This window comes from Podarcis cretensis (assembly GCF_951804945.1).
Source record: "Podarcis cretensis genome assembly, chromosome: 2".
Lineage (NCBI taxonomy): Eukaryota > Metazoa > Chordata > Lepidosauria > Squamata > Lacertidae > Podarcis > Podarcis cretensis.
Window position 1 is genome coordinate 16139364 of NC_137171.1, and position 26007 is coordinate 16165370.

General features: G+C 42.9%; 1 protein-coding gene and 1 long non-coding RNA gene across 2 annotated transcripts in view; both read right to left on the reverse strand.

Annotated features, from left to right (window-relative positions):
* LOC307210122 overlaps positions 1-26007 on the reverse strand; it is a 369260-nt gene that overhangs the window by 2837 nt on the left and 340416 nt on the right. The window lies entirely within an intron of this gene.
* Positions 1373-6336, reverse strand: LOC307210082 (thiol S-methyltransferase TMT1A-like). The gene is made up of 2 exons (XM_079965689.1): positions 5624-6336; positions 1373-1634 (listed from the first exon to the last, which is right to left on the reverse strand). The coding sequence occupies exons 1-2, from the start codon at positions 6125-6127 to the stop codon at positions 1398-1400; spliced, it is 741 nt and encodes a 246-aa protein (XP_079821815.1). The 5' UTR covers positions 6128-6336; the 3' UTR covers positions 1373-1397.

Below are 26007 nucleotides of genomic sequence, written 5' to 3' on the forward strand. Positions count from 1 at the left end.
CCTCTGGAGGACGCCCTGTACTTCGGGCAGGTGTCCGCAAGCCTCACGCGCCCGGCGGGCCAGGCTCGCAAGGCTTGCAGGCAGCAGCCTGTTCTGGGGGCTGGGGTCGGGGGAAGCTCGGGCTTCCCCCGCGCCAGCCCCGCGCCTGGGGAGGAAATAAATTTTTTTTCTTATTCCCCCCCCCAAAAAAAAACCTAGGTGCATTCTATGGGGCGGTGTGTCCTATGGGGTGAAAAATACGGTACTTATGTCAGAACTCCCTGACATAAGTTATATCAGTGAGCCTGAACTGTATGAGAGACAGGAAGAAGAGAGGGAAGAGGGCTTCAAAAGGAGGAGAGACTGAAGCGAAGAGAGATTCCCAGCCCACGGTGGGGGAGGAGAGACGGGGCTGGGAAGAAACGCAAGAAGGGGAGATGCAGGAAAGGGAGCAGACAGATTCATGGATATCAGAAGACTGCGGGAACGTAAGAGAAGGGTTGTAAAGGCAACTGGCAGCAGTGATGATGATTGAAATTAGGCCAGCTCTTGCCCGTTGTGTAAATAGCAATAAACAAGGACTACAAAAAGTGCCTGAGGGCACATTAGCAAACCAAATAAGCTGTTGTGGGCACACTCCACAACCTGTTATACCGGCTGCAATAAAAAGTTGCTTTAAGTGCAGGGAAGGGACTCCATGGGTTTCAGGAAAGGCCTCTGTTAGCACACGTGTGCCTGCAAGCACCACACTGGCAGCACCTGCGATAAGAACCTCTCAGTCATCTTCCAAATTAAAAAGAAATTCTGTTTAAGGTAATGGACAATGGTGTGGTGTAGTGGTTAAGAGCAGTGGACTTGTAATCTGGTGAACTGGGTTTGCTTCCCCGCTCTTCCACATGCAGCTGATGGGTGACCTTGGGCTTGTCACACTTCTCTGAAGTCTCTCAGCCTCAGTCACCTTACAGAGTGTTTGTTGTGGGAGAGGAAGGGAAAGGAGATTGTTAGCCGCTTGGAGACTCCTTAAGGGGAGTGAAAGGCGGGATATCAAGACCAAACTCTTCTTCTTCTGATATCCCAACCTCCATGGGGATCAGATGCTTCCAGGGAGAATAGTAATGGTGCATGCCCACGTGTAAGTGATTGAGGCAAGCCCAAGCTATGTCTTATGGCAATATTCACATCTGCATGGGAGCAGCTGGATTGTGGAAAGTGAAGGTAGCTGGACAGTCTGTCAAGTGGAAATAAAAAATGGATTGGTAATAACATACATGTGTGTGCATCCAATTACAGATTGCACAAGAGGTTCAAAGGCCATAGGTGACATAGTGATGGGCTGTGCTATAATTCTTACGATTAGATTCTACACCCCAACCCAGAGACACCTGCATGGAGATCTTGTTCAGTAATTTATTTCCAAGCTACTTTACAGCATAACCTATGATATGCGGCCTAGTAGGGTGCCATTTTAAAGGAGCATGTATGTGCCGTAGCTTCAGCTCTGAGAAGCCAGCTTTTTCCAGGTCGTTCCAGGTTTCTCTGGCCAAGTGGCACCCGTCAAACAGACATTTCCAAGTTGGATCATAGATCTGCTGCCAGAAGAGAGTCCAGCTGGAAGGAGCACCTGCAACGTGTTCTAGGAAGTAGAAAGCGCCACCCTGGAGAAACAGAAATGAATGCATATAAGTTACTTTCTATTCTCCTTTGGATTTCCTCAGATATTCCTTTGCACAATCAGCGCTAATGGTATCAGAGTGCTGTTAATTTTTCATGGCAACAGCCACTGTTCCCCTGAATTCTGTCCTGAATCTTCCCACATTCAGCTGCATTGGATGGCTTTGGGGTTCTAGTCTTATGAGAGGAACACGGAAAGCTCAGTTGGTTAGAACGTGGTGCTAAGAACGCCAAGGTTGCAGGTTCGATCCCTGTACGGGACAGCTGCATTTTCCTTCCTTGTAGGGGGTTGGACTAGATGAGGCTCCCTTCTAATTCTACAGTTTTATGGTTTCTCTGTCTGCTTTCTCCATTCCGAGCATAACATTACACATCTCCAAATTTGCCTTTTCTCACAGTTACTACAAGCTGGGTCAACCTCTTCACCAAGCTATCTGCTATGGCTGCAAAGTCTCATCCATGGTCACTTACCACCAATTCAGATTCCTGAGGTTATATGTGATTTTATTTTTATCTATCACCCCCAAATCACTCTACACTTGATTACTTTGAACTTCATTGGCCATTTTAATGCCCATTTGCTCAGTTTGGAGCAGGAGTGCCAACTTGAATAAAATATTGGGGAAGGCCAGGTATGCCCCTCCCCATATAATCAACCACAAGAAGTAGTACACAGACACACTCCATTTTAATCGTATTGCCCATCACCTATGGGGGTTTCCGGCCCCCTCAAATATTTTATTCGTGGGGTCAATGGGACCTCGGCCCCTAGGAGTTGGTTCTATGGTTTGGAGAAATCCTTTTGGAACTTTTCACAACCGCTTTTGCCAACGTGAAAAATTGTCAAAGTTGACTCCAGTTCAGTCCTTGGACATGTTAATGATTAACAGGTTGAGTTTAAGGGCTCGTTTCTCAAATAACTGATTGTGCAAACTGCAAATTCAAGTACACTGTGAACTGGAATGTAAACTGCTAAAAATTCCGAAGTTTATTTATGTTGGGTGCTTTTAGGATTATGAACTGGGATAACTAACTAACCTTTTTGGCCGAAGGTTGCAGTCAAGCTTAGCAAACCCTTGACAGCTGCATGCCAATGCTGAGAAGGTCCAAAAGTCAGTATGGATCCATACAGATCAGCTGAAAAGCGGAGCTATCCCTTTTCCTGGCTCATCAAATGAACTATCTGATGACCGAGGAGAGGGCAATTTACATCCAATTTGCAGCTGTCCAAATTGGCAGTGTTGCAGGGAGAAAGATAATAGCTGTTTGGGCAGGATCATGTCCCTAGCCTAAGAATTTACCACTGCTAGTTTAAAATATATTGCTCTCGAGGAATCAGAATGACTCATGGTGGAATATATATACAGTACAGTGGTTACAAACCACTGTACAAACACCTCGGGTTACAAACACCTCGGGTTACAAACACTTCAGGTTACAGATTCCACTAACCCGGAAGTAGTACCTCGGGTTAAGAGCTTTGCCCCAGGATGAGAACAGAAATCACGCAGCGGCAGGGCGCGGCGGCAGCAGAAGGCTCCATTAGCTAAAGTGGTACCTCAGGTTAAGAACGGTTTCAGGTTAAGAACGGACCTCCGGAATGAATTAAGTTCGTAACCAGAGGTACCACTGTACAGTATATGGAATATATATAATCTGAAAGCACTTTCATTCTTTCTTAAAAATCAGTTTCCCACAAATATATCATTTCCATCGCTTGATAAAATTCTGCTTTGCAAGCTGGAACATTTTGAAAACCAAAATTTACATTTTTTTTCAGCAACAGAAACTACAGCTCCCACAAAAAAAAAAAAAAAACAACCTAAAAGGGGTGGGAAGACAAAAAGATTTTCACAAGTTTGCAGGAAGCAATTGGGATTTGTTTAAATGGTGTTTGTCACCGAAGCCAGTTGACAGTTATTATCATATATCAGAATTCAAATTCCTTTCCTTTCAGATCAGTTGTGGTTTGCTGACTCAAAGTGAAAATCCTGATACCCCCCCCACCTCATGAACTCTTACATCATCATCAGACCTTGCATCAAAGAGTGAATCGGAATATTCCATGAAGGATTTGTCCAGAGTTTGTTGTAAAGGCCATAGGGATGTAGCAATTTCAACACTCACAACTTTCTGTGTAACTCTGTTTCCTAATCTGTGCTGCTGTGGGAGGTTTAGGATAAGGCAGACATGACCCTCTGCCAGTAGATGAATCATTTAAAAACTTCCCTGTACTGTACAGGGCTGCCTTCAGACTTCTTCTAAAACTTATATAGTTACTTATCCCTTTGATTCAGGGATTGCAGATCTCCATACACTCCAACATTTCTCCAATGAAAATAGGGATATCCTAAGGAAAAGCTGGACATTCCTGGATCAAATAAAAAACCAGCACAGCTTCTGTAAATGAAGGACTGTCCCTGGAAAATAGGAGTGTCTGAGTGTCTGGGGAGCACTGTACAATTCTCTGGGCTTTCACATATTTTACAATGTTTTACAATGAGGTCAGTTTTAAAAAAGAAGTTCAGCCTTGGCTTTCCTCTTTCTGTCTATTCATCCATATCTGAGAAACGATAGTTAAAGAGAAGTCTTAAGGGTAACATCAAATACTAACGGAAAATTAATTGACTATTTATTTATGTGTTGGAACAGTCTGCGCAGTAAAACCTCTCCAACTTCTTTTAAAATAGCCTTGGTTGCAAATGCCCTTCTGTAGCTTGAATCTAGGCTGTTGCGAAAGGGGACTTGAAGTTAAGCATGTTCTTATTCACATTCTTGCACAGTCTGATTGCTCTTTAGATCTCCTCGTTTAAAAGGAGTTAAGATGTTACGGTTTTGTTTTGCTTATAGCATTCTCCTTTAAAACTATGGCTATCTGCTGCTGTCAAAAACATTCAGGAGAATAATAATAATAATAAATTTATCCGCCCAACAGGGTATTAAAAACACAATAAAACATCAAACATTAAAAACTTCCCTAAACAGCCTTCAGGCATCTTCTAAAAGTCAGATAGTTGTTTGTTTCCTTGACATCTGATGGCAGGGCATTCCACAGGGTGGGTGCCACCACTGAGAAGGCCCTCTGCCTGGTTCCCTGTAACATCACTTCTCGCAGTGAGGGAACCGCCAGAAGGCCCTCGGCACTGGACCTCACTGTCTGGGCTGAATGAGTGGGATGGAGATGCTGCTTCAGGTATACTGGGCCTTTCTGCCCAACCATCTACCAGTTTCAAAGTTGGAGACAAGCACGTTTAAAAATTTGCTTTGGTCTTTCACAAGTGCACAACAACAACAGACAAAATAATAAGAGGCATGTCTAGATCTGTCTAAGGTGCCCTCAATAACACAGAGTGTGGGATTGTTTCTTCCTAACTGTAGGGGACGCAGGTGGCGCTGTGGGTTAAAGCCTCAGCGCCTAGGACTTGCCGATCGAAAGGTCGGTGGTTCGAATCCCTGTGGCGGGGTGCGCTCCCGCTGCTCGGTCCCAGCGCCTGCCAACCTAGCAGTTCGAAAGCACCTCCGGGTGCAAGTAGATAAATAGGGACCGCTTACCAGCGGGAAGGTAAACGGCGTTTCCGTGTGCGGCTCTGGCTCGCCAGAGCAGCGATGTCACGCTGGCCACGTGACCTGGAAGTGTCTGCGGACAGCGCTGGCCCCTGGCCTCTTAAGTGAGATGGGCGCACAACCCCAGAGTCTGTCAAGACTGGCCCGTACAGGCAGGGGTACCTTTACCTTTTACCTTTAACTGGAGTTAAGAGAGAAAAGCAAGCGAGTGATTCCAACGTTTGCAACTTGTGAGAATGTAAATAGCTCAGAAGCAAATTGGTTTACGCAGAAAGAACAAGGGATCCGAATCCATCTACCTGCATTTGTGATTGCCCAATGGATATAGAATTGACTAACACCCGAGAATACAGCATGCCCCTGCAGTTACTTAATTGTCCTTGTTCTTCCCACGGCGTGAGCTACTTACCGGTCTCAGCACCCGCAGAACTTCTTTCATAACTTGCTCTGGGCTCTTCACAGAGCATAGCACCAGTGTTGAAACCACCACATCCACCGATGCAGCTGGTACCTGGTGCAGGTCCTCAGCCGGAGCCACCAAACAGCGTTCCACCTGCACGTGTGGATTTTCAGCCAGGCTCTTGTCAAGAAACTTCTGGAAGTTGGGGTTCGGATCAGTGCATATGATTTTGCATCCCGCGGGGTAGAACTGAAAGTTGGAGCCAGTTCCCGCACCAATCTCCAACAGTGTGAGGGTCCCCGCAGGACTGGCAAAGTCCTTCAGGTTGCTGAACATTTCCTTTTTCTTGTCAGACATGTGCTTATTATAACAGATGGTCACCACAGCCATGAGGTAGGGGAATAACTTCTTGCAAAGGGGTTCCCAGATACCCAGATACCATAGCAAGTAAGCAGGGAAGGCTAATATCTGGACGCATAACCTGAGCAGGACAACTAGGCATGTTGCTTCCATGTTAGCAGGAGGGCAGAAAACAGCAAAGAGAAAGTCAGTCGCAGAGTCTCGAGGGTGGGGCTTGTTTTTATCTGCAGCTTCCAGTCCTAAATAACTAGCCAGTTAAAACGAAGCAACCAAGTTCCAGGAATAGCCTGATATATGTTAAAGGTACAGCTGCCAGAGCCCTTGGCAGTGAGCACACTGGCTGAGAGATCTCAAAGGGTGGAGAGGAATATTGCTCATAAACAACCCCCCCCCCCAATAACCTTGTGTGTGCACGCACTCGTAATCTTTCCCCTGTCAGAGGGAATTTAAAAACTGTATTTGCTGTCTTTAAGAGGGAAATAGTCTCATTTAGGGGGTATTCTAACACTTTATTGTGTACTCCGCAGTCCTAAGTGCCGGATTTACGTATAAGCTAAACAAGTAATAGCTTAGGGCCCCACTGTCTTGGAGCCCCTCCCCAATTTGAAGGAAACAAAACTTGTACATTTCCAAAATACAAGATAAAAAACAAATAAAACAAAACATACATGCACCAACACTGTTTTGTGTTGTGTAGGCTCCTATTTCGTTATGCGCAAATGGCTTTAGATACTTATTAGGTCCATAAATTACCATATAGCATATATTCAACACAAAAAAACAGCAACAATTTGTTGTTGACAAAGGACAGCTGGACATATAAAGGGCCCCATTACCTTCAGCAGCTTAGAGCCTCATCAAAGCTAAATCCGACCCTGGCAGTTCTGCAGGTTTAAATTTGTTACAAGCTTTTCCTAAATATAAGGGGAAACCTTTTTCCCATGGCAGAACTCTTTCACACCAAAACTGCGCTGAAAAATGTTGGGGTGGAAGGATTGGCTCCTCTGAGTTAAAACTACGGTACTCTTCAGTGATATGTTTGCTTCCCTTGTGGGTTTGGTTTTTTGTCTCAAGCAGCTGCAGACTTGAGCAGCAGTCCTGCCCTGCAAATGCTTTACTTTTATTCGCTCCGGCTGTTCTTTTGGTCTCTCTGTGGCAGAAGAGACATGGACACCTGATGGTTTTTATGACCTACTTTAGGTTAATTATAAATTAACCTAAATTGCATAACCTCAGATCTGACGTTATGCAATTCACTCAAAAATGGTGCCAAACTGTTGCAAATGCTGCCCTTTCGATCCTTCGTTTGCATAACTATCTACAGTATCCCCCTGCTGGCCCAGGGTGGGAACTTCAGTACATAACAGAAAGGTTGGGCGATGAAAACAGAAGGGTTTTTATCCTAGGCTAGGAAATCAGGCCTCAACGCTTGAAGCTGCGGAAAATCTTTTTTTGAAAAAATACTTAACCCAGGGGGTCAGGATTTCACTAAAATTCTGACGTTATGCAATTCACTCATAAATGGTGCCAAACTGTTGCAAGTGCTCCCCTGAAAGGTTTAGCGGTGAAAACCAAAGGGTTTTTATCCTAGGCTCAGAAATAAGGCCTTGACGCTTTAAGCTGTGGAAAATTATTTTTTAGAAAAAATCCCTAACCCGCGGGGTCAGAATTTTAGTGAAATTTTGACGTTCTGCAATTCACTCAAATTCACCTGAATGTAGTGAAATTTAGTGATATTAGTGAAATTCTGACCCCGTGGATTAAAGATTTTTTCAAAAAAAGATTTTCTGCAGCTTACAGCGTCGAGGCCTGATTTCCTAGCCTAGGATAAAAACCCTTCTGTTTTCACCGCCCAAACTTTCTGTTATGTACCTAAGTTCTCACCCTGGGCCAGCAGGGGGATACTGTAGATAGTTATGCAAATGAAGGATCGAAAGGGACGTTCAGTGATTGGATAGTTTTAGAAAGTTGCTACAGTAACGTTGTACTGGAGCTCTATATAAGCAGGCTGACTGAGCCCTTCAGCTCATTTCTGCTGTGGCCCTTGAATAAACAAGAGCTGTTTGAAGAATCGCTGTGTCATCTGATATGTTCACCCACAACTTAACACTGGCGATGAGGATGGGATTGATGGACATCAGAGCACAGCCAGATGCGGCCACCCTCTGAACTGAGCTGAATCACTGAGCGAAATCACTGAACAGAACCAATTCAGAGCTGACTGTTCTGGCTAGAGCACGGTGTTCCATCCATCGCCCTCCACGCCAGCATCGGAATCATGGTTTCACTTGTGCCTCTACTGCCGTTTGGGCCAGCCTCTGAATCATGGGTCTCCTACCTCACTCGGTTTGACTGCTACCTCCAAGCCAACGAGCTGACAGAAGTATCAAAGGAGCAGAAGTGGGGCCTATTCCTCAGCCTCTGTGGGCCTGAGGTGTTTGAGACGGCCCAAGCATTGCTTGCACCTGAAGCAGTCCAGGCAGCACCGTGGGGCACGATTCAAGAGAAGCTCTGCAACCACTACGCGCCAAAGCCGTCCAAGATTGCTGCCCGCCGTGCATTCTACCACCGGAACCAGTCAGAGGGGGAGTCAATTAACAACTACACTACTGTCCTCCAACAGGCTGCAATGCACTGTGAGTTATGAGACTTAGACAATGCCCTGATGGATCGAATCATCTGCGGGGTCCGGGACATCCGTTTGCAACAGAGTCTCCTCGCGAAGCCAGACCTCACGCTGCAGAAAGCCATTGAGGAAGCCGTGGCCTCGGAAGCTACCAAACGCTCCGCCCAGGAGATCCGCAAGGCCAGCAGCCCGCATCTTGCTAGGACGCCAGTTCCAGTGCATCATGAAGAGGCCAGCAGTGATGAGGCATCCTCCAGTGAAGACGATGACGTGCATCAGACAAAGCGGGAGTGCAGAAAGTTCCAAAAGAAGTCCAAGGGCCAACCGAAATGTGGCAGCTGCGGAGGCAACCATTCCCGTGCCAAGTGTCGATTCAGATATGCCATCTGTCGGAGGTGTTCCAGAAGGGGCCACATCGCTAAGGTCTGCCGATCGGCTCCGTCTGACACCCCCCTTCACTGACTTGCAAGTCCAAGTCTTCACTCCAGTCTGCCATGGAAAGCTGTTTCGCTCTCACCAACTGCCACTGCCCGTCTGGAACCACGATTGGCTAAATCGACTCGCCTATGCGACGCAAGCTGAACGTCATTGTGATCATTGAAGGAGCTCCATGTGACATGGAGATCGACACCGGGTCTGCCCTGTCCATCGTGTCTTGGAGCACCATCAAAAGACTGGTACCCAGAGTGTCTAAAAGGCAACTCGACGCTCACCGTGTACACCTGAGAGAATACCAGGGAAATGACATTCCTGTGGTAGGTGTTGGCCGGTTCTAGATCGCCTTCAAGGATTTTTCGGGCCTGCTCCGACTGGTGCTGGTCGAAGGTCAGCGGCCAAGCCTCCTAGGGCTAGACTGGTTTGATGCCCTCGGCCTGGAAGTCACCGGCATCATCTGCATCTCTAACGCAGAGACTGAGGGTATGGTCAAAGACTTTGCTGAGGTTTTTGACAGCACTTTGGGGCAATATACAGGTACGCCCATCTCCTTTAGCTTTGATCCACAAGTCGCCCCCATCAAGCTAAAGCCACGCCAGGTTCCCTTTGCTCTCAAGGCTAAGGTAGACGAATAACTGGACAAGCTGATCACCCAAGGAGTTTTGGAGCCGGTTGACCACACCAAGTGGGAAACCGCCATCATCACGCCTGTCAAGCCAGACGGGTCGGTGAGATCTGCGCTGACTATAAGTGCACAATCAACAAGGCACTTCAGCAGCACGCTTATCCGGTTCCTGTTGTCCAACACCTGCTGCATTCCCTGGGTGAGGGTAAGGTCTTTGCTAAGCTGGACCTTGCCCAAGCCTATCAACACCTGTCCATCGATGATGCCACTGCTGAAGCCCAGACGATTGTCACCCACTGAGGGGCATTCCGTTGCCGCCGTTTGCAGTTCGGGGTGAGTGTGGCTCCTGGCATCTTCCAAAGCTTTATGGAGCGTCTCCTGCAAGGGCTTCCGGGTGTGGTACCATATTTTGATGAGGTCTTGGTGTCTGCAGAATCACACACCAGCAGCTGTTCGAGCGCTTCTGCACCGTGCTGACCAGGTACCAGGAGGCCGGGCTCAAGGTAAAGAGAGAGAAGTGCCAGATCGCCATTCCACAGGTGGAGTTCCAACGATTAAAGCGTTGAGGCCTGATTTCTTACTTCAGGATAAGAACCCTTCTGTTTTCACCACCAAACCTTTCAGGGGAGAATCTGCAATAATTTGGCACCATTTCTGAGTGAATTGGATGATGTCAGAATTTTAGTGAAATTCTGAACCGGCAGGTTAAGGATTTTTTCAGAAAAAGATTTTCCGCAGCTTAAGGCATCGAGGCTTGATTTATTAGCCTAGCATAAAAACCCTTCTGTATTCACCGCCAAACCTTTCAGGGCAGCATTTGCAAGAGTTTGGCACCATTTTTGAATGAATCGCAGAATGTCAGATTTTTTGAAAAATTGTGGCCCCGTGGGTTAGGGTTTTTTTTTCAAAAAAAAAAGAAAGATTTCCCACAGATTTCCCACTGTTTCTGGTGGAAACAGAAGGGTTTCTATAATCGGAAAAAGAATTAGCCCTCGATGTCTGAACTTGCGGGAAAACTTTTTTTTGAAAAAATCCCTAAGCGGCACGGTCGCAATTTCAGCAAAAATCTGACGTTCTGCAATTCACTCAAAAATGGTGCCCAACTGTTGCAAATGCTCCACTGAAAGGTTTTCCAGTGGAAACGGAAGGGTTTCTTTCATTGGAAAAAGAATTAGCCCTGGACGTCTGAACTTGCGGAATTATTTTTTTAAAAAAAATCCTTAAGATGCGGGGTCACGATTTCAGCAAAAATCTGACGTTCTGCAATTCACTCAAAAATGGTGCCAAACTGTTGCAAAGGATCCCCTGAAAGCTTTTTCGGTGGAAACCGATGGCTTTTTATCATCGGAAACAGAAATAGCCCTCGACGTCTCAGCAACTTTTTTTGAAAAAATCCCTAAGCCGTGCGGTCACGATTTCAGCAAAAATCTGATGTTCTGCAATTCACTCAAAAATGGTGCCAATCTGTTGCAATCGATCCCCTGAAAGGTTTTTCGGGGGAAACAGATGGGTTTTTATCATTGAAAAAGATTTAGCCCTCAACGTTCGAAAAACTTTTTTTTAAAAAAATCCCTAAGTCGCGCGGTCTCAATTTCAGCAAAAATCTGACGTTCTGCATTTCACTCAAAAATGGTGCCAATCTGTTGCAAACGATCGCCTGAAAGGTTTTTCGGTGGAAACAGATGCGTATTTATCTTTGAAACAGAATTAGCCCTCAATGGCCGAATAACTTTTTTCTGAAAAAAATCCCTAAGCCGCGCGGTCTCAATTTCAGACAAAATCTGACGTTCTGCAATTCACTCAAAAATGGTGCCAATCTGTTGCAAATGATCCCCTGAAAGGTTTTTCGGTGGAAACACATGGGTTTTTATTATCGGAAACAGAATTAGCCCTGAGCGTCCGAACAACTTTTTTTTGAAAAAGATCCCTAAGCCGCGAGGTCAAAATTTCAGCAAAAATCTGCTGTTCTGCAATTCATTAAAAAATGGTGCCAAACTGTTTCAAATGCTCCCCTGAAAGGTTTTTGGTGAAAACAGATGGTTTTTTGTAATCGGAAACAGAATTAGCCCTCGACGTCAGAGCAATTTTCTCAGCAACTTTTTAGATAAAATCCCTAAGACGAGCGGTCTCAATTTCAGACAAAATCTGTCGTTCTGCAATTCCTTCAAAAATGGTGCCAAACTGTTGCAAACGCTCCACTGAAAGGTTTTTCGGGGGAAACAGATGGGTTTTTATCATTGAAACAGAATTAGCCCTCAATGTCCGAACAACCTTTTTTTGAAAAAATCCCTAAGCCGCGCGGTATGAATTTCAGAAAAAATCTGACGTTCTGCAATTCACTCAAAAATGGTGCCAATCTGTTGCAAACGATCCCCTGAAAGGTTTTTCGGGGGAAAGAGATGGGAATTTAGCATTGAAACAGAATTAGCCCTCAATGTCCGAACAACTTTTTTTTAAAAAAATCCCTAAGCCGCGCGGTCACAATTATAGCAAAAATCTGACGTTCTGCACTTCATTCAATAATGGTGCCAATCTGTTGCAAACGATCCCCTGAAAGGTTTTTCAAGGGAAACAGATAGGTTTTTCTCATCTGAAACAGAATTAGCCGACGACGTCCGAACAACTTTTTTTTGAAAAAATCCCTAAGCCGCGCGGTCTCAATTTCAGCAAAAATCTGACGATCTGCAATTCACTCAAAAATGGTGCCAATCTGTTGCAAATGCTACCCTGAAAGGTTTTTCAGGGGAAACAGATGGGTTTTTCTCATCTGAAACAGAATTAGACCTCAGTGTCCGAACAACTTTTTTTTAAAAAAATCCCTAAGCCACGCGGTCACAATTTCAGCAAAAATCTGCCGTTCTGCAATTCCTTCAAAAATGGTGCCAAACTGTTGCAAACGATCCCCTGAAATATTTTTCGTGGGAAAGAGATGGGTTTTTATCATTGAAACAGAATTAGCCCTCAATGTCCGAACAACCTTTTATTTGAAAAAATCCCTAAGCCGCGCGGTATGAATTTCAGAAAAAATCTGACGTTCTGCAACCCACTCAAAAATGGTGCCAATCTGTTGCAAACGATCCCCTGAAAGGTTTGTCGGGGAAAGAGATGGGTTTTTGTCATTGAAACAGAATTAGCCCTCAACGTCCGAACACTTTTTATTGAAAAAAAAATCCCTAAGCCGGACGGTCACAATTTCCGCAAAAATCTGACGTTCTGGAATTCATTCAACAAGGGTGCCAAACTGTTGCAAATGCTACCCCGAAAGGTTTTTCGGGGAAAACAGATGAGTTTTAATCATTGAAACAGAATTAGCCCTCTGCGTCCGAACAACTTGTTTTTGAAAAAGATCCCTAAGCTGCGAGGTCACAATTTCAGGAAAAATCTGCCGTTCTGCAATTCATTCAAAAATGGTGCCAAACTGTTGCAAATGCTCCCCTGAAAGATTTTTCGGTGGAAAGGGATGGGTTTTTGTTATCGGAAACAGAATTAGCCCTCAACGTCCGAACAACCTTTTTTTGAAAAAATCCCTAAGGTCTCAATTTCAGAAAAAATCTGAAGTTCTGCAATTCACTCAAAAATGGTGCCAATCTGTTGCAAACGATCCCCTGTAAGGTTTTTCGGGGGGACAGATGGGTTTTTATCATTGAAAGAGAATTAGCCCTCAATGTCCGAACAACTTTTTTTTGAAAAAATCCCTAAGCCGCGCGGTCGGAATTTCAGCAAAAATCTGACGTTCTGCAATTCACTCAAATATGGTGCCAATCTGTTGCAAACCATCCCATGAAAGGTTTTTCGGGGGAAACAGATGGGTTTTTATTATTGGAAACAGAATTAGCCCTCAGCGTCCGAACAACTTTTTTCTGAAAAAAATCCCTAAGCCGTGCGGTCAGAATTTCAGAAAAATCTGACGTTCTGCAATTCACTCAAAAATGGTGCCAATTTGTTGAAAACGATCCCCTGAAAGGTTTTTCAGGGGAAACAGATGGGCTTTTATCACTGAATGAGAATTAGCCCTCATTGTCCGAACAACTTTTTTTTGAAAAAATCCCTAAGCCGCGCGGTCAAAATTTCAGCAGAAATCTTCCGGTCTGCAATTCCTTCAAAAATGGTGCCAAACTGTTGCAAATGCTCCCCTGAAAGTTTTTTCGGTGGAAACACATGGGTTTTTATTATCGGAAACAAAATTAGCCCACAATGTCCGAACAACTTTTTTTTGAAAAAATCCCTAACCCGCGCGGTCGGAATTTCAGCAAATATCTGACGTTCTGCAATTCACTCAAAAATGGTGCCAATCTTTTGCAAACGATCCCCTGTAAGGTTTTTCCGGGGAAAAAGATGGGTTTTTATCATTGAAAGAGAATTAGCCCTCAATGTCCGAACAACTATTTTTTGAAAAAATCCCTAAGCCGCTTGGTCTCAATTTCAGCAAAAATCTGACGTTCTGCAATTCCTTCAAAAATGGTGCCAATTTGTTGCAAATTCTCCCCTGAAAGGTTTTTCAGTGGAAACAGATGGGATTTTATCATTGAAAGAGAATTAGCCCTCAATGTCCGAACAACTTTTTTTTGAAAAAATCCCTAAGCCACGCGGTCACAATTTCAGCAGAAATCTTCCGTTCTGCAATTCCTTCAAAAATGGTGCCAAACTGTTGCAAATGCTCCCCTGAAAGTTTTTTCTGGGAAACACATGGGTTTTTATTATCGGAAACAGAATTAGCCCTCAATGTCCGTACAACTTTTTTTTGAAAAAATCCCTAAGCCGCGCGGTCACAATTTCAGCAAAAATCTGACGTTCTGCAATTCACTCAAAAATGGTGCCAATCTTTTGCAAACGATCCGCTGAAAGTTCTTTCGGGGGAAACAGATGGGTATTTATCTTTGAAACAGAATTAGCCCTCAATGTCCGAACAACTTTTTTTTGAAAAAATCCCTAAGCCGCGCGGTCAGAATTTCAGCAAAAATCTGACGTTCTGCACTTCATTCAATAATGGTGCCAATCTGTTGCAATGGATCCCCTGAAAGGTTTTTCGGGGAAACAGATGGGTATTTATCTTTGAAACAGAATTAGCCCTCAATGTCCGAACAATTTTTTTTGAAAAAATCCCTAAGCCGCGAGGTCAGAATTTCAGCAAAAATCTGACGTTCTGCAATTCACTCAAAAATGGTGCCAAACTGTTGCAAATGCTCCCCTGAAAGATTTTTCGGTGGAAAGGGATGGGTTTTTGTTATCGGAAACAGAATTAGCCCTCAACGTCCGAACAACCTTTTTTTGAAAAAATCCCTAAGGTCTCAATTTCAGAAAAAATCTGAAGTTCTGCAATTCACTCAAAAATGGTGCCAATCTGTTGCAAAGGATCCCCTGAAAGGTTTTTCGGGGGAAACAGATGGGTATTTATCATTGAAACAGAATTAGCCCTCAATGTCCGAACAACTTTTTTTTGAAAAAATCCCTAAGCCGCGCGGTCAGAATTTCAGCAAAAATCTGACGTTCTGCAATTCACTCAAAAATGGTGCCAATCTGTTGCAAACGATCCCCTGAAAGGTTTTTCGGGGGAAAAAGATGGGTTTTTATTATTGTAAAGAGAATTAGCCCTCAGCGTCCGAAAAACTTTTTTTTGAAAAAAATCCCTAAGCCGCGCGGTCAGAATTTCAGCAAAAATCTGACGTTCTGCAATTCACTCAAAAATGGTGCCAATCTGTTGCAATCGATCCGCTGAAAGGTTTTTCGGTGGAAACAGATGGGTTTTTATCATTGAAAGAGAATTAGCCCTCAATGTCCGCACAACTTTTTTTTGAAAAAATCCCTAAGCCACGCGGTCACAATTTCAGCAGAAATCTTCCGTTCTGCAATTCCTTCAAAAATGGTGCCAAACTGTTGCATATGCTCCCCTGAAAGTTTTTTCAGTGGTAACACATGGGTTTTTGTTATCGGAAACAGAATTAGCGCTCAATGTCCGAACAACTTTTTTTTGAAAAAATCCCTAAGCCGCACGGTCACAATTTCAGCAAAAATCTGACGTTCTGCAATTCACTCAAAAATGGTGCCAATCTGTTGCAAACGATCCCCTGAAAACTTTTTGGGGGGAAACAGATGGGTTTTTATCATTGAAAGAGAATTAGCCCTCAATGTCCGAACAACTTTTTTTTGAAAAAATCCCTAAGCCGCGCGGTCAGAATTTCAGCTAAAATCTGACGTTCTGCAATTCACTCAAAAATGGTGCCAATCTGTTGCAAACGATCCCCTGAAAACTTTTTTGGGGGAAACAGATGGGTTTTTATCATTGAAAGAGAATTAGCCCTCAATGTCCGCACAACTTTTTTTTGAAAAAATCCCTAAGCCGCGCGGTCGGAATTTCACCAAAAATCTGCCGTTCTGCAATTCATTCAAAAATGGTGCTAAACTGTTGCAAATGCACCCCTGAAAGTTTTTTCAGTGGTAACACATGGGTTTTTGTTATCGGAAACAGAATTAGCCCTCAATGTCCGAAGAACTTTTTTTTGAAAAAATCCCTAAGCCGCGCGGTCAGAATTTCAGCAAAAATCTGATGTTCTGCAATTCACTCAAAAATGGTGCCAATCTGTTGCAAACGATCCCCTGAAAGGGTTTTCGGGGGAAACAGATGGGTTTTTATCATTGAAACAGAAATAGCCCTAAGCATCCAAACAACTTTTTTTTGAAAAAAATCCCTAAGGCGCGGGCACAATTTCAGCAGAAATCTTCTGTTCTGCAATTCCTTCAAAAATGGTGCCAAACTGTTGCATATGCTCCCCTGAAAGTTTTTTCAGTGGAAACACATGGGTTTTTGTTATCGGAAACAGAATTAGCCCTCAATGTCCGAACAACTTTTTTTTGAAAAAATCCCTAAGCCGCACGGTCACAATTTCAGCAAAAATCTGACGTTCTGCAATTCACTCAAAAATGGTGCCAATCTGTTGCAAACGATCTCCTGAAAGGGTTTTCGGGGGAAACACATGGGTTTTTATTATCGGAAACAGAATTAGCCCTCAGCGTCCCAACACCTTTTTTTTGAAAAAATCCCTAAGCCGCGCGGTCAGAATTTCAGCAAAAATCTGACGTTCTGCAATTCACTCAAAAATGGTGCCTATCGGTTGCTAACGATCCCCTGAAAGGTTTTTTGGGGGAAACAGATGGGTTTTTATCATTGAAAGAGAATTAGCCCTCAATGTCCGAATACCTTTTTTTTGAAAAAATCCCTAAGCCGCGCGGTCAGAATTTCAGCAAAAATCTGCCGTTCTGCAATTCCTTCAAAAATGGTGCCAAACTGTTGCAAATGCTCCCCTGAAAGATTTTCTGTGGAAACACATGGGATTTTATTATCGGAAACAGAATTAGCCCTCAGCGTCCCAACACCTTTTTTTTGAAAAAAACCCTAAGCCTCGCCGTCACAATTTCAGCAAAAATCTGCCATTCTGCAATTCACTCAAAAATGGTGCCAATCTGTTGCAATCGATCCGCTGAAAGGTTTTTCGGGGGAAACAGATGGGGTTTTATCATTGAAAGAGAATTAGCCCTCAATGTCCGAACAAGTTTTTTTTGAAAAAATCCCTAAGCCGCGCGGTCAGAATTTCAGCAAAAATCTGACGTTCTGCAATTCACTCAAAAATGGTGCCTATCGGTTGCTAACGATCCCCTGAAAGGTTTTTCGGGGGAAACAGATGGGTTTTTATCATTGAAAGAGAATTAGCCCTCAATGTCCGAATACCTTTTTTTTGAAAAAATCCCTAAGCCGCGCGGTCAGAATTTCAGCAAAAATCTGCCGTTCTGCAATTCCTTCAAAAATGGTGCCAAACTGTTGCAAATGCTCCCCTGAAAGTTTTTTCAGTGTAAACACATGGTTTTTTGTTATCGGAAACAGAATTAGCCCTCAATGTCCGAACAACTTTTATTGGAAAAAACCCCTAAGCCGCGCGGTCTCAGTTTCAGACAAAATCTGACGTTCTGCAATTCACTCAAAAATGGTGCCAATCTGTTGCAAACGATCCCCTGAAAACTTTTTCGGGGGAAACAGATGGGTTTTTATCATTGAAAAAGATTTAGCCCTCAACGTCCGAAAAACTTTTTTTTGAAAAAATCCCTATGCCGCGCGGTCAGAATTTCAGCAAAAATCTGACGTTCTGCAATTCAATCAAAAATGGTGCCAATCTGTTCCAAACGATTCCCTGAAAGGTTTTTCGGGGGAAACAGATGGGTTTTTATCATTGAAAAAGATTTAGCCTTCAACGTCCGAAAAACCTTTTTTTTGAAAAAATCCCTAAGCCGCGCGGTCAGAATTTCAGCAAAAATCTGCCGTTCTGCAATTCACTCAAAAATGGTGCCAATCTGTTGCAATCGATCCGCTGAAAGGTTTTTCGGTGGAAACAGATGGGTTTTTATCATTGAAAGAGAATTAGCCCTCAATGTCCGCACAACTTCTTTTTGAAAAAATCCCTAAGCCGCGCGGTCACAATTTCAGCAAAAATCTGCCGTTCTGCAATTCCTTCAAAAATGGTGCCAAACTGTTGCAAATGCACCCCTGAAAGGTTATTCGGGGGAAACAGATGGGTTTTTATCATTGAAAGAGAATTAGCCCTCAATGTCCGCACAACTTTTTTTTGAAAAAATCCCTAAGCCGCGCGGTCACAATTTCAGCAAAAATCTGCCGTTCTGCAATTCCTTCAAAAATGGTGCCAAACTGTTGCAAATGCTCCCCTGAAAGTTTTTTCAGTGGAAACACATGGGTTTATATTATCGGAAACAGAATTTGCCCTCAACGTCCGAACAACTTTTTTTTGAAAAAATCCCTAAGCCGCGCGGTCGGAATTTCACCAAAAATCTGCCGTTCTGCAATTCATTCAAAAATGGTGCCAAACTGTTGCAAACGATTCCCTGAAAGGTTTTTCGGGGGAAACGGATGGGTTTTTATCATTGAAAAAGATTTAGCCCTCAACGTCCAAACAACTTTTTTTTGAAAAAATCCCTAAGCCGCGCGGTCAGAATTTCAGCAAAAATCTGACGTTCTCCAATTCACTCAAAAATGGTGCCAATCTGTTGCTATCGATCCGCTGAAAGATTTTTCGGGGGAAACAGATGGGTTTTTATCATTGAAAGACAATTAGCCCTCAATGTCCGCACAACTTTTTTTTGAAAAAATCCCTAAGCCGCGCGGTCAGAATTTCAGCAAAAATCTGACGTTCTGCAATTCACTGAAAAATGGTGCCAATCTGTTGCAATCGATCCGCTGAAAGGTTTTTCGGAGGAAACACATGGATTTTTATTATCGGAAACAGAATTAGCCCTCAGCGTCCGAATAACTTTTTTTTGAAAAAATCCCTAAGCCACGCGGTCACAATTTCAGCAAAAATCTTCCGTTCTGCAATTCCTTCAAAAATGGTGCCAAACTGTTGCAAATGCACCCCTGAAAGTTTTTTCAGTGGAAACACATGGGTTTTTGTTATCGGAAACAGAATTAGCCCTCAATGTCTGAACAACTTTTTTTTGAAGAAATCCCTAAGCCGCGCGGTCACAATTTCAGCAAATATCTGCCGTTCTGCAATTCATTCAAAAATGGTGCCAATCTGTTGCAATCGATCCGCTGAAAGGTTTTTCGGGGGAAACACATGGATTTTTATTATCGGAAACAGAATTAGCCCTCAGCGTCCGAACAACTTTTTTTTGAAAAAATCCCTAAGCCGCGCGGTCACAATTTCAGCAAATATCTGACGTTCTGCAATTCACTCAAAAATGGTGCCAATCTGTTGCAATTGATCCGCTGAAAGGTTTTTCGGGGGAAACAGATGGGTTTTTATCATTGAAAGAGAATTAGCCCTCAATGTCCGCACAACTTTTTTTGAAAAAATCCCTAAGCCGCGCGGTCACAATTTCAGCAAAAACCTGCCGTTCTGCAATTCCTTCAAAAATGGTTCCAAACTGTTGCAAATGCTCCCCTGAAAGTTTTTTCAGTGGAAACACATGGGTTTTTATTATCGGAAACAGAATTAGCCCTCAGCGTCCGAATAACTTTTTTTTGAAAAAATCTCTAAGCCACGCGATCTCAATTTCAGCAAAAATTTGCCGTTCTGCAATTCATTCAAAAATGGTGCCAAACTGTTGCAAATGCTACCCTGAAAGGCTTTTCGGTGAAAACAGATGGGTTTTTGTTATCAGAAACAGAATTAGCCCTCAACGTCCGAATAACTTTCTTTAAAAAAAATCCCTAAGCCGCGCGGTCAGAATTTCAGCAAAAATCTGACGTTCTGCAATTCCCTCAAAAATGGTGCCAAACTGTTGCAAATGCTCCCGTGAAAGTTTTTTCAGTGGAAACACATGGGTTTTTATTATCGGAAACAGAATTTGCCCTCAATGTCCGAACAACTTTTTTTGCAAAAAATCCCTAAGCCGCGCGGTCAGAATTTCACCAAAAATCTGCCGTTCTGCAATTCCTTCAAAAATGGTGCCAAACTGTTGCAAATGTACCCCTGAAAGTTTTTTCAGTGGAAACACATGGATTTTTGTTATCGGAAACAGAATTAGCCCTCAATGTCTGAACAACCTTTTTTTTGAAAAAATCCCTAAGCCGCGCGGTCACAATTTCAGCAAATATCTAACGTTCTGCAATTCACTCAAAAATGGTGCCAATCTGTTGCAATTGATCCGCTGAAAGGTTTTTCGGGGGAAACAGATGGGTTTTTATCATTGAAAGAGAATTAGCCCTCAATGTCCGCACAACTTTTTTTGAAAAAATCCCTAAGCCGCGCGGTCACAATTTCAGCAAAAACCTGCCGTTCTGCAATTCCTTCAAAAATGTTTCCAAACTGTTGCAAATGCTCCCCTGAAAGTTTTTTCAGTGGAAACACATGGGTTTTTATTATCGGAAACAGAATTAGCCCTCAGCGTCCGAATAACTTTTTTTTGAAAAAATCCCTAAGCCGCGCGGTCAGAATTTCACCAAAAATCTGCCGTTCTGCAATTCCTTCAAAAATGGTGCCAAACTGTTGCAAATGTACCCCTGAAAGTTTTTTCAGTGGAAACACATGGATTTTTGTTATCGGAAACAGAATTAGCCCTCAATGTCCGAACAACCTTTTTTTTGAAAAAATCCCTAAGCCGCGCGGTCACATTTTCAGCAAAAATCTGACGTTCTGCAATTCACTCAAAAATGGTGCCAATCTGTTGCAATTGATCCGCTGAAAGGGTTTTTGGGGGAAACAGATGGGTTTTTATCATTGAAACAGAATTAGCCCTCAATGTCCGAACAACTTTTTTTTGAAAAAATCCCTAAGCCGCGCGGTCAGAATTTCAGCAAAAATCTGACGTTCTGCAATTCACTCAAAAATGGTGCCAATCTGTTGCAATCGATCCGCTGAAAGGTTTTTCGGTGGAAACAGATGGGTTTTTATCATTGAAAGAGAATTAGCCCTCAATGTCCGCACAACTTCTTTTTGAAAAAATCCCTAAGCCGCGCGGTCACAATTTCAGCAAAAATCTGCCGTTCTGCAATTCCTTCAAAAATGGTGCCAAACTGTTGCAAATGCACCCCTGAAAGGTTATTCGGGGGAAACAGATGGGTTTTTATCATTGAAAGACAATTAGCCCTCAATGTCCGCACAACTTTTTTTTGAAAAAATCCCTAAGCCGCGCGGTCACAATTTCAGCAAAAATCTGCCGTTCTGCAATTCCTTCAAAAATGGTGCCAAACTGTTGCAAATGCTCCCCTGAAAGTTTTTTCAGTGGAAACACATGGGTTTATATTATCGGAAACAGAATTTGCCCTCAACGTCCAAACAACTTTTTTTTGAAAAAATCCCTAAGCCGCGCGGTCGGAATTTCACCAAAAATCTGCCGTTCTGCAATTCATTCAAAAATGGTGCCAAACTGCTGCAAACGATTCCCTGAAAGGTTTTTCGGGGGAAACGGATGGGTTTTTATCATTGAAAAAGATTTAGCCCTCAACGTCCAAACAACTTTTTTTTGAAAAAATCCCTAAGCCGCGCGGTCAGAATTTCAGCAAAAATCTGACGTTCTCCAATTCACTCAAAAATGGTGCCAATCTGTTGCTATCGATCCGCTGAAAGATTTTTCGGGGGAAACAGATGGGTTTTTATCATTGAAAGACAATTAGCCCTCAATGTCCGCACAACTTTTTTTTGAAAAAATCCCTAAGCCGCGCGGTCAGAATTTCAGCAAAAATCTGACGTTCTGCAATTCACTGAAAAATGGTGCCAATCTGTTGCAATCGATCCGCTGAAAGGTTTTTCGGAGGAAACACATGGATTTTTATTATCGGAAACAGAATTAGCCCTCAGCGTCCGAATAACTTTTTTTTGAAAAAATCCCTAAGCCACGCGGTCACAATTTCAGCAAAAATCTTCCGTTCTGCAATTCCTTCAAAAATGGTGCCAAACTGTTGCAAATGCACCCCTGAAAGTTTTTTCAGTGGAAACACATGGGTTTTTATTATCGGAAACAGAATTAGCCCTCAATGTCCGAACAACTTTTTTTTGAAAAAATCCCTAAGCCGCGCGGTCACAATTTCAGCAAATATCTGACGTTCTGCAATTCACTCAAAAATGGTGCCAATCTGTTGCAATTGATCCGCTGAAAGGTTTTTCGGGGGAAACAGATGGGTTTTTATCATTGAAAGAGAATTAGCCCTCAATGTCCGCACAACTTTTTTTGAAAAAATCCCTAAGCCGCGCGGTCACAATTTCAGCAAAAACCTGCCGTTCTGCAATTCCTTCAAAAATGGTTCCAAACTGTTGCAAATGCTCCCCTGAAAGTTTTTTCAGTGGAAACACATGGGTTTTTATTATCGGAAACAGAATTAGCCCTCAGCGTCCGAATAACTTTTTTTTGAAAAAATCTCTAAGCCACGCGATCTCAATTTCAGCAAAAATTTGCCGTTCTGCAATTCATTCAAAAATGGTGCCAAACTGTTGCAAATGCTACCCTGAAAGGCTTTTCGGTGGAAACAGATGGGTTTTTGTTATCAGAAACAGAATTAGCCCTCAACGTCCGAATAACTTTCTTTAAAAAAAAATCCCTAAGCCGCGCGGTCAGAATTTCAGCAAAAATCTGACGTTCTGCAATTCCCTCAAAAATGGTGCCAAACTGTTGCAAATGCTCCCGTGAAAGTTTTTTCAGTGGAAACACATGGGTTTTTATTATCGGAAACAGAATTTGCCCTCAATGTCCGAACAACTTTTTTTGCAAAAAATCCCTAAGCCGCGCGGTCAGAATTTCACCAAAAATCTGCCGTTCTGCAATTCCTTCAAAAATGGTGCCAAACTGTTGCAAATGTACCCCTGAAAGTTTTTTCAGTGGAAACACATGGATTTTTGTTATCGGAAACAGAATTAGCCCTCAATGTCTGAACAACCTTTTTTTTGAAAAAATCCCTAAGCCGCGCGGTCACAATTTCAGCAAATATCTGACGTTCTGCAATTCACTCAAAAATGGTGCCAATCTGTTGCAATTGATCCGCTGAAAGGTTTTTCGGGGGAAACAGAAGGGTTTTTATCATTGAAAGAGAATTAGCCCTCAATGTCCGCACAACTTTTTTTGAAAAAATCCCTAAGCCGCGCGGTCACAATTTCAGCAAAAACCTGCCGTTCTGCAATTCCTTCAAAAATGGTTCCAAACTGTTGCAAATGCTCCCCTGAAAGTTTTTTCAGTGGAAACACATGGGTTTTTATTATCGGAAACAGAATTAGCCCTCAGCGTCCGAATAACTTTTTTTTGAAAAAATCCCTAAGCCGCGCGGTCAGAATTTCACCAAAAATCTGCCGTTCTGCAATTCCTTCAAAAATGGTGCCAAACTGTTGCAAATGTACCCCTGAAAGTTTTTTCAGTGGAAACACATGGATTTTTGTTATCGGAAACAGAATTAGCCCTCAATGTCTGAACAACCTTTTTTTTGAAAAAATCCCTAAGCCGCGCGGTCACAATTTCAGCAAATATCTGACGTTCTGCAATTCACTCAAAAATGGTGCCAATCTGTTGCAATTGATCCGCTGAAAGGTTTTTCGGGGGAAACAGATGGGTTTTTATCATTGAAAAAGATTTAGCCCTCAATGTCCGAACAACTTTTTTTTGAAAAAATCCCTAAGCCGCGCGGTCGGAATTTCACCAAAAATCTGACGTTCTGCAATTCACTCAAAAATGGTGCCAATCTGTTGCAAACGATCCCCTGAAAGGGTTTTTGGGGGAAACAGATGGGTTTTTATCATTGAAACAGAATTAGCCCTCAGCGTCCAAACAACTTTTTTTTGAAAAAATCCCTAAGCCGCGTGTTCAGAATTTCAGCTAAAATCTGACGTTCTGCAATTCACTCAAAAATGGTGCCAATCTGTTGCAAACGATCCCCTGAAAACTTTTTTGGGGGAAACAGATGGGTTTTTATCATTGAAAGAGAATTAGCCCTCAATGTCCGAACAACTTTTTTTTGAAAAAATCCCTAAGCCGCGCGGTCAGAATTTCAGCTAAAATCTGACGTTCTGCAATTCACTCAAAAATGGTGCCAATCTGTTGCAAACGATCCCCTGAAAACTTTTTTGGGGGAAACAGATGGGTTTTTATCATTGAAAGAGAATTAGCCCTCAATGTCCGAACAACTTTTTTTTGAAAAAATCCCTAAGCCGCGCGGTCACATTTTCAGCAAAAATCTGACGTTCTACAATTCACTCAAAAATGGTGCCAATGTGTTGCAAACGATCCCCTGAAAGGGTTTTTGGGGGAAACAGATGGGTTTTTATCATTGAAACAGAATTAGCCCTCAAAGTCCGAACAACTTTTTTTTGAAAAAATCCCTAAGCCGCGCGGTCAGAATTTCAGCAAAAATCTGACGTTCTGCAATTCACTGAAAAATGGTGCCAATCTGTTGCATTCGATCCGCTGAAAGGTTTTTTGGGGGAAACAGATGGGTTTTTATCATTGAAAGACAATTAACCCTCAAAGTCCGAACAAGTTTTTTTGAAAAAATCCCTAAGCCGCGCGGTCACAATTTCAGCAAAAATCTGCCGTTCTGCAATTCCTTCAAAAATGGTGCCAATCTGTTGCAAACGCTCCCCTGAAAGATTTTCTGTGGAAACACATGGGATTTTATTATCGGAAACAGAATTAGCCCTCAGCGTCCCAACACGTTTTTTTTGAAAAAAACCCTAAGCCGCGCGGTCAGAATTTCAGCAAAAATCTGACGTTCTGCAATTCACTCAAAAATGGTGCCTATCGGTTGCTAACGATCCCCTGAAAGGGTTTTCGGGGGAAACAGATGGGTTTTTATCATTGAAAGAGAATTAGCCCTCAATGTCCGAATACCTTTTTTTTGAAAAAATCCCTAAGCCACGCGGTCAGAATTTCAGCAAAAATCTGCCGTTCTGCAATTCCTTCAAAAATGGTGCCAAACTGTTGCAAATGCTCCCCTGAAAGTTTTTTCAGTGTAAACACATGGTTTTTTGTTATCGGAAACAGAATTAGCCCTCAATGTCCGAACAACTTTTATTGGAAAAAACCCCTAAGCCGCGCGGTCTCAGTTTCAGACAAAATCTGACATTCTGCAATTCCCTCAAAAATGGTGCCAATCTGTTGCAAACGAATCTCTGAAAGGTTTTTCGGGGGAAACAGATGGGTTTTTATCATTGAAAAAGATTTAGCCCTCAACGTCCGAAAAACTTTTTTTTGAAAAAATCCCTATGCCGCGCGGTCAGAATTTCAGCAAAAATCTGACGTTCTGCAATTCACTCAAAAATGGTGCCAATCTGTTCCAAACGATTCCCTGAAAGGTTTTTCGGGGGAAACAGATGGGTTTTTATCATTGAAAGAGAATTAGCCGTCAATGTCCGCACAACTTCTTTTTGAAAAAATCCCTAAGCCGCGCGGTCACAATTTCAGCAAAAATCTTCCGTTCTGCAATTCCTTCAAAAATGGTGCCAAACTGTTGCAAATGCACCCATGAAAGATTTTTCAGTGGAAACACATGGGTTTTTGTTATCGGAAACAGAATTAGCCCTCAATGTCTGAACAACTTTTTTTTGAAGAAATCCCTAAGCCGCGCGGTCACAATTTCAGCAAATATCTGCCGTTCTGCAATTCATTCAAAAATGGTGCCAATCTGTTGCAATCGATCCGCTGAAAGATTTTTCGGGGGAAACAGATGGGTTTTTATTATTGAAAGACAATTAGCCCTCAATGTCCGCACAACTTTTTTTTGAAAAAATCCCTAAGCCGCGCGGTCAGAATTTCAGCAAAAATCTGACGTTCTGCAATTCACTCAAAAATGGTGCCAATCTGTTGCAATCGATCCGCTGAAAGGTTTTTCGGGGGAAACACATGGATTTTTATTATCGGAAACAG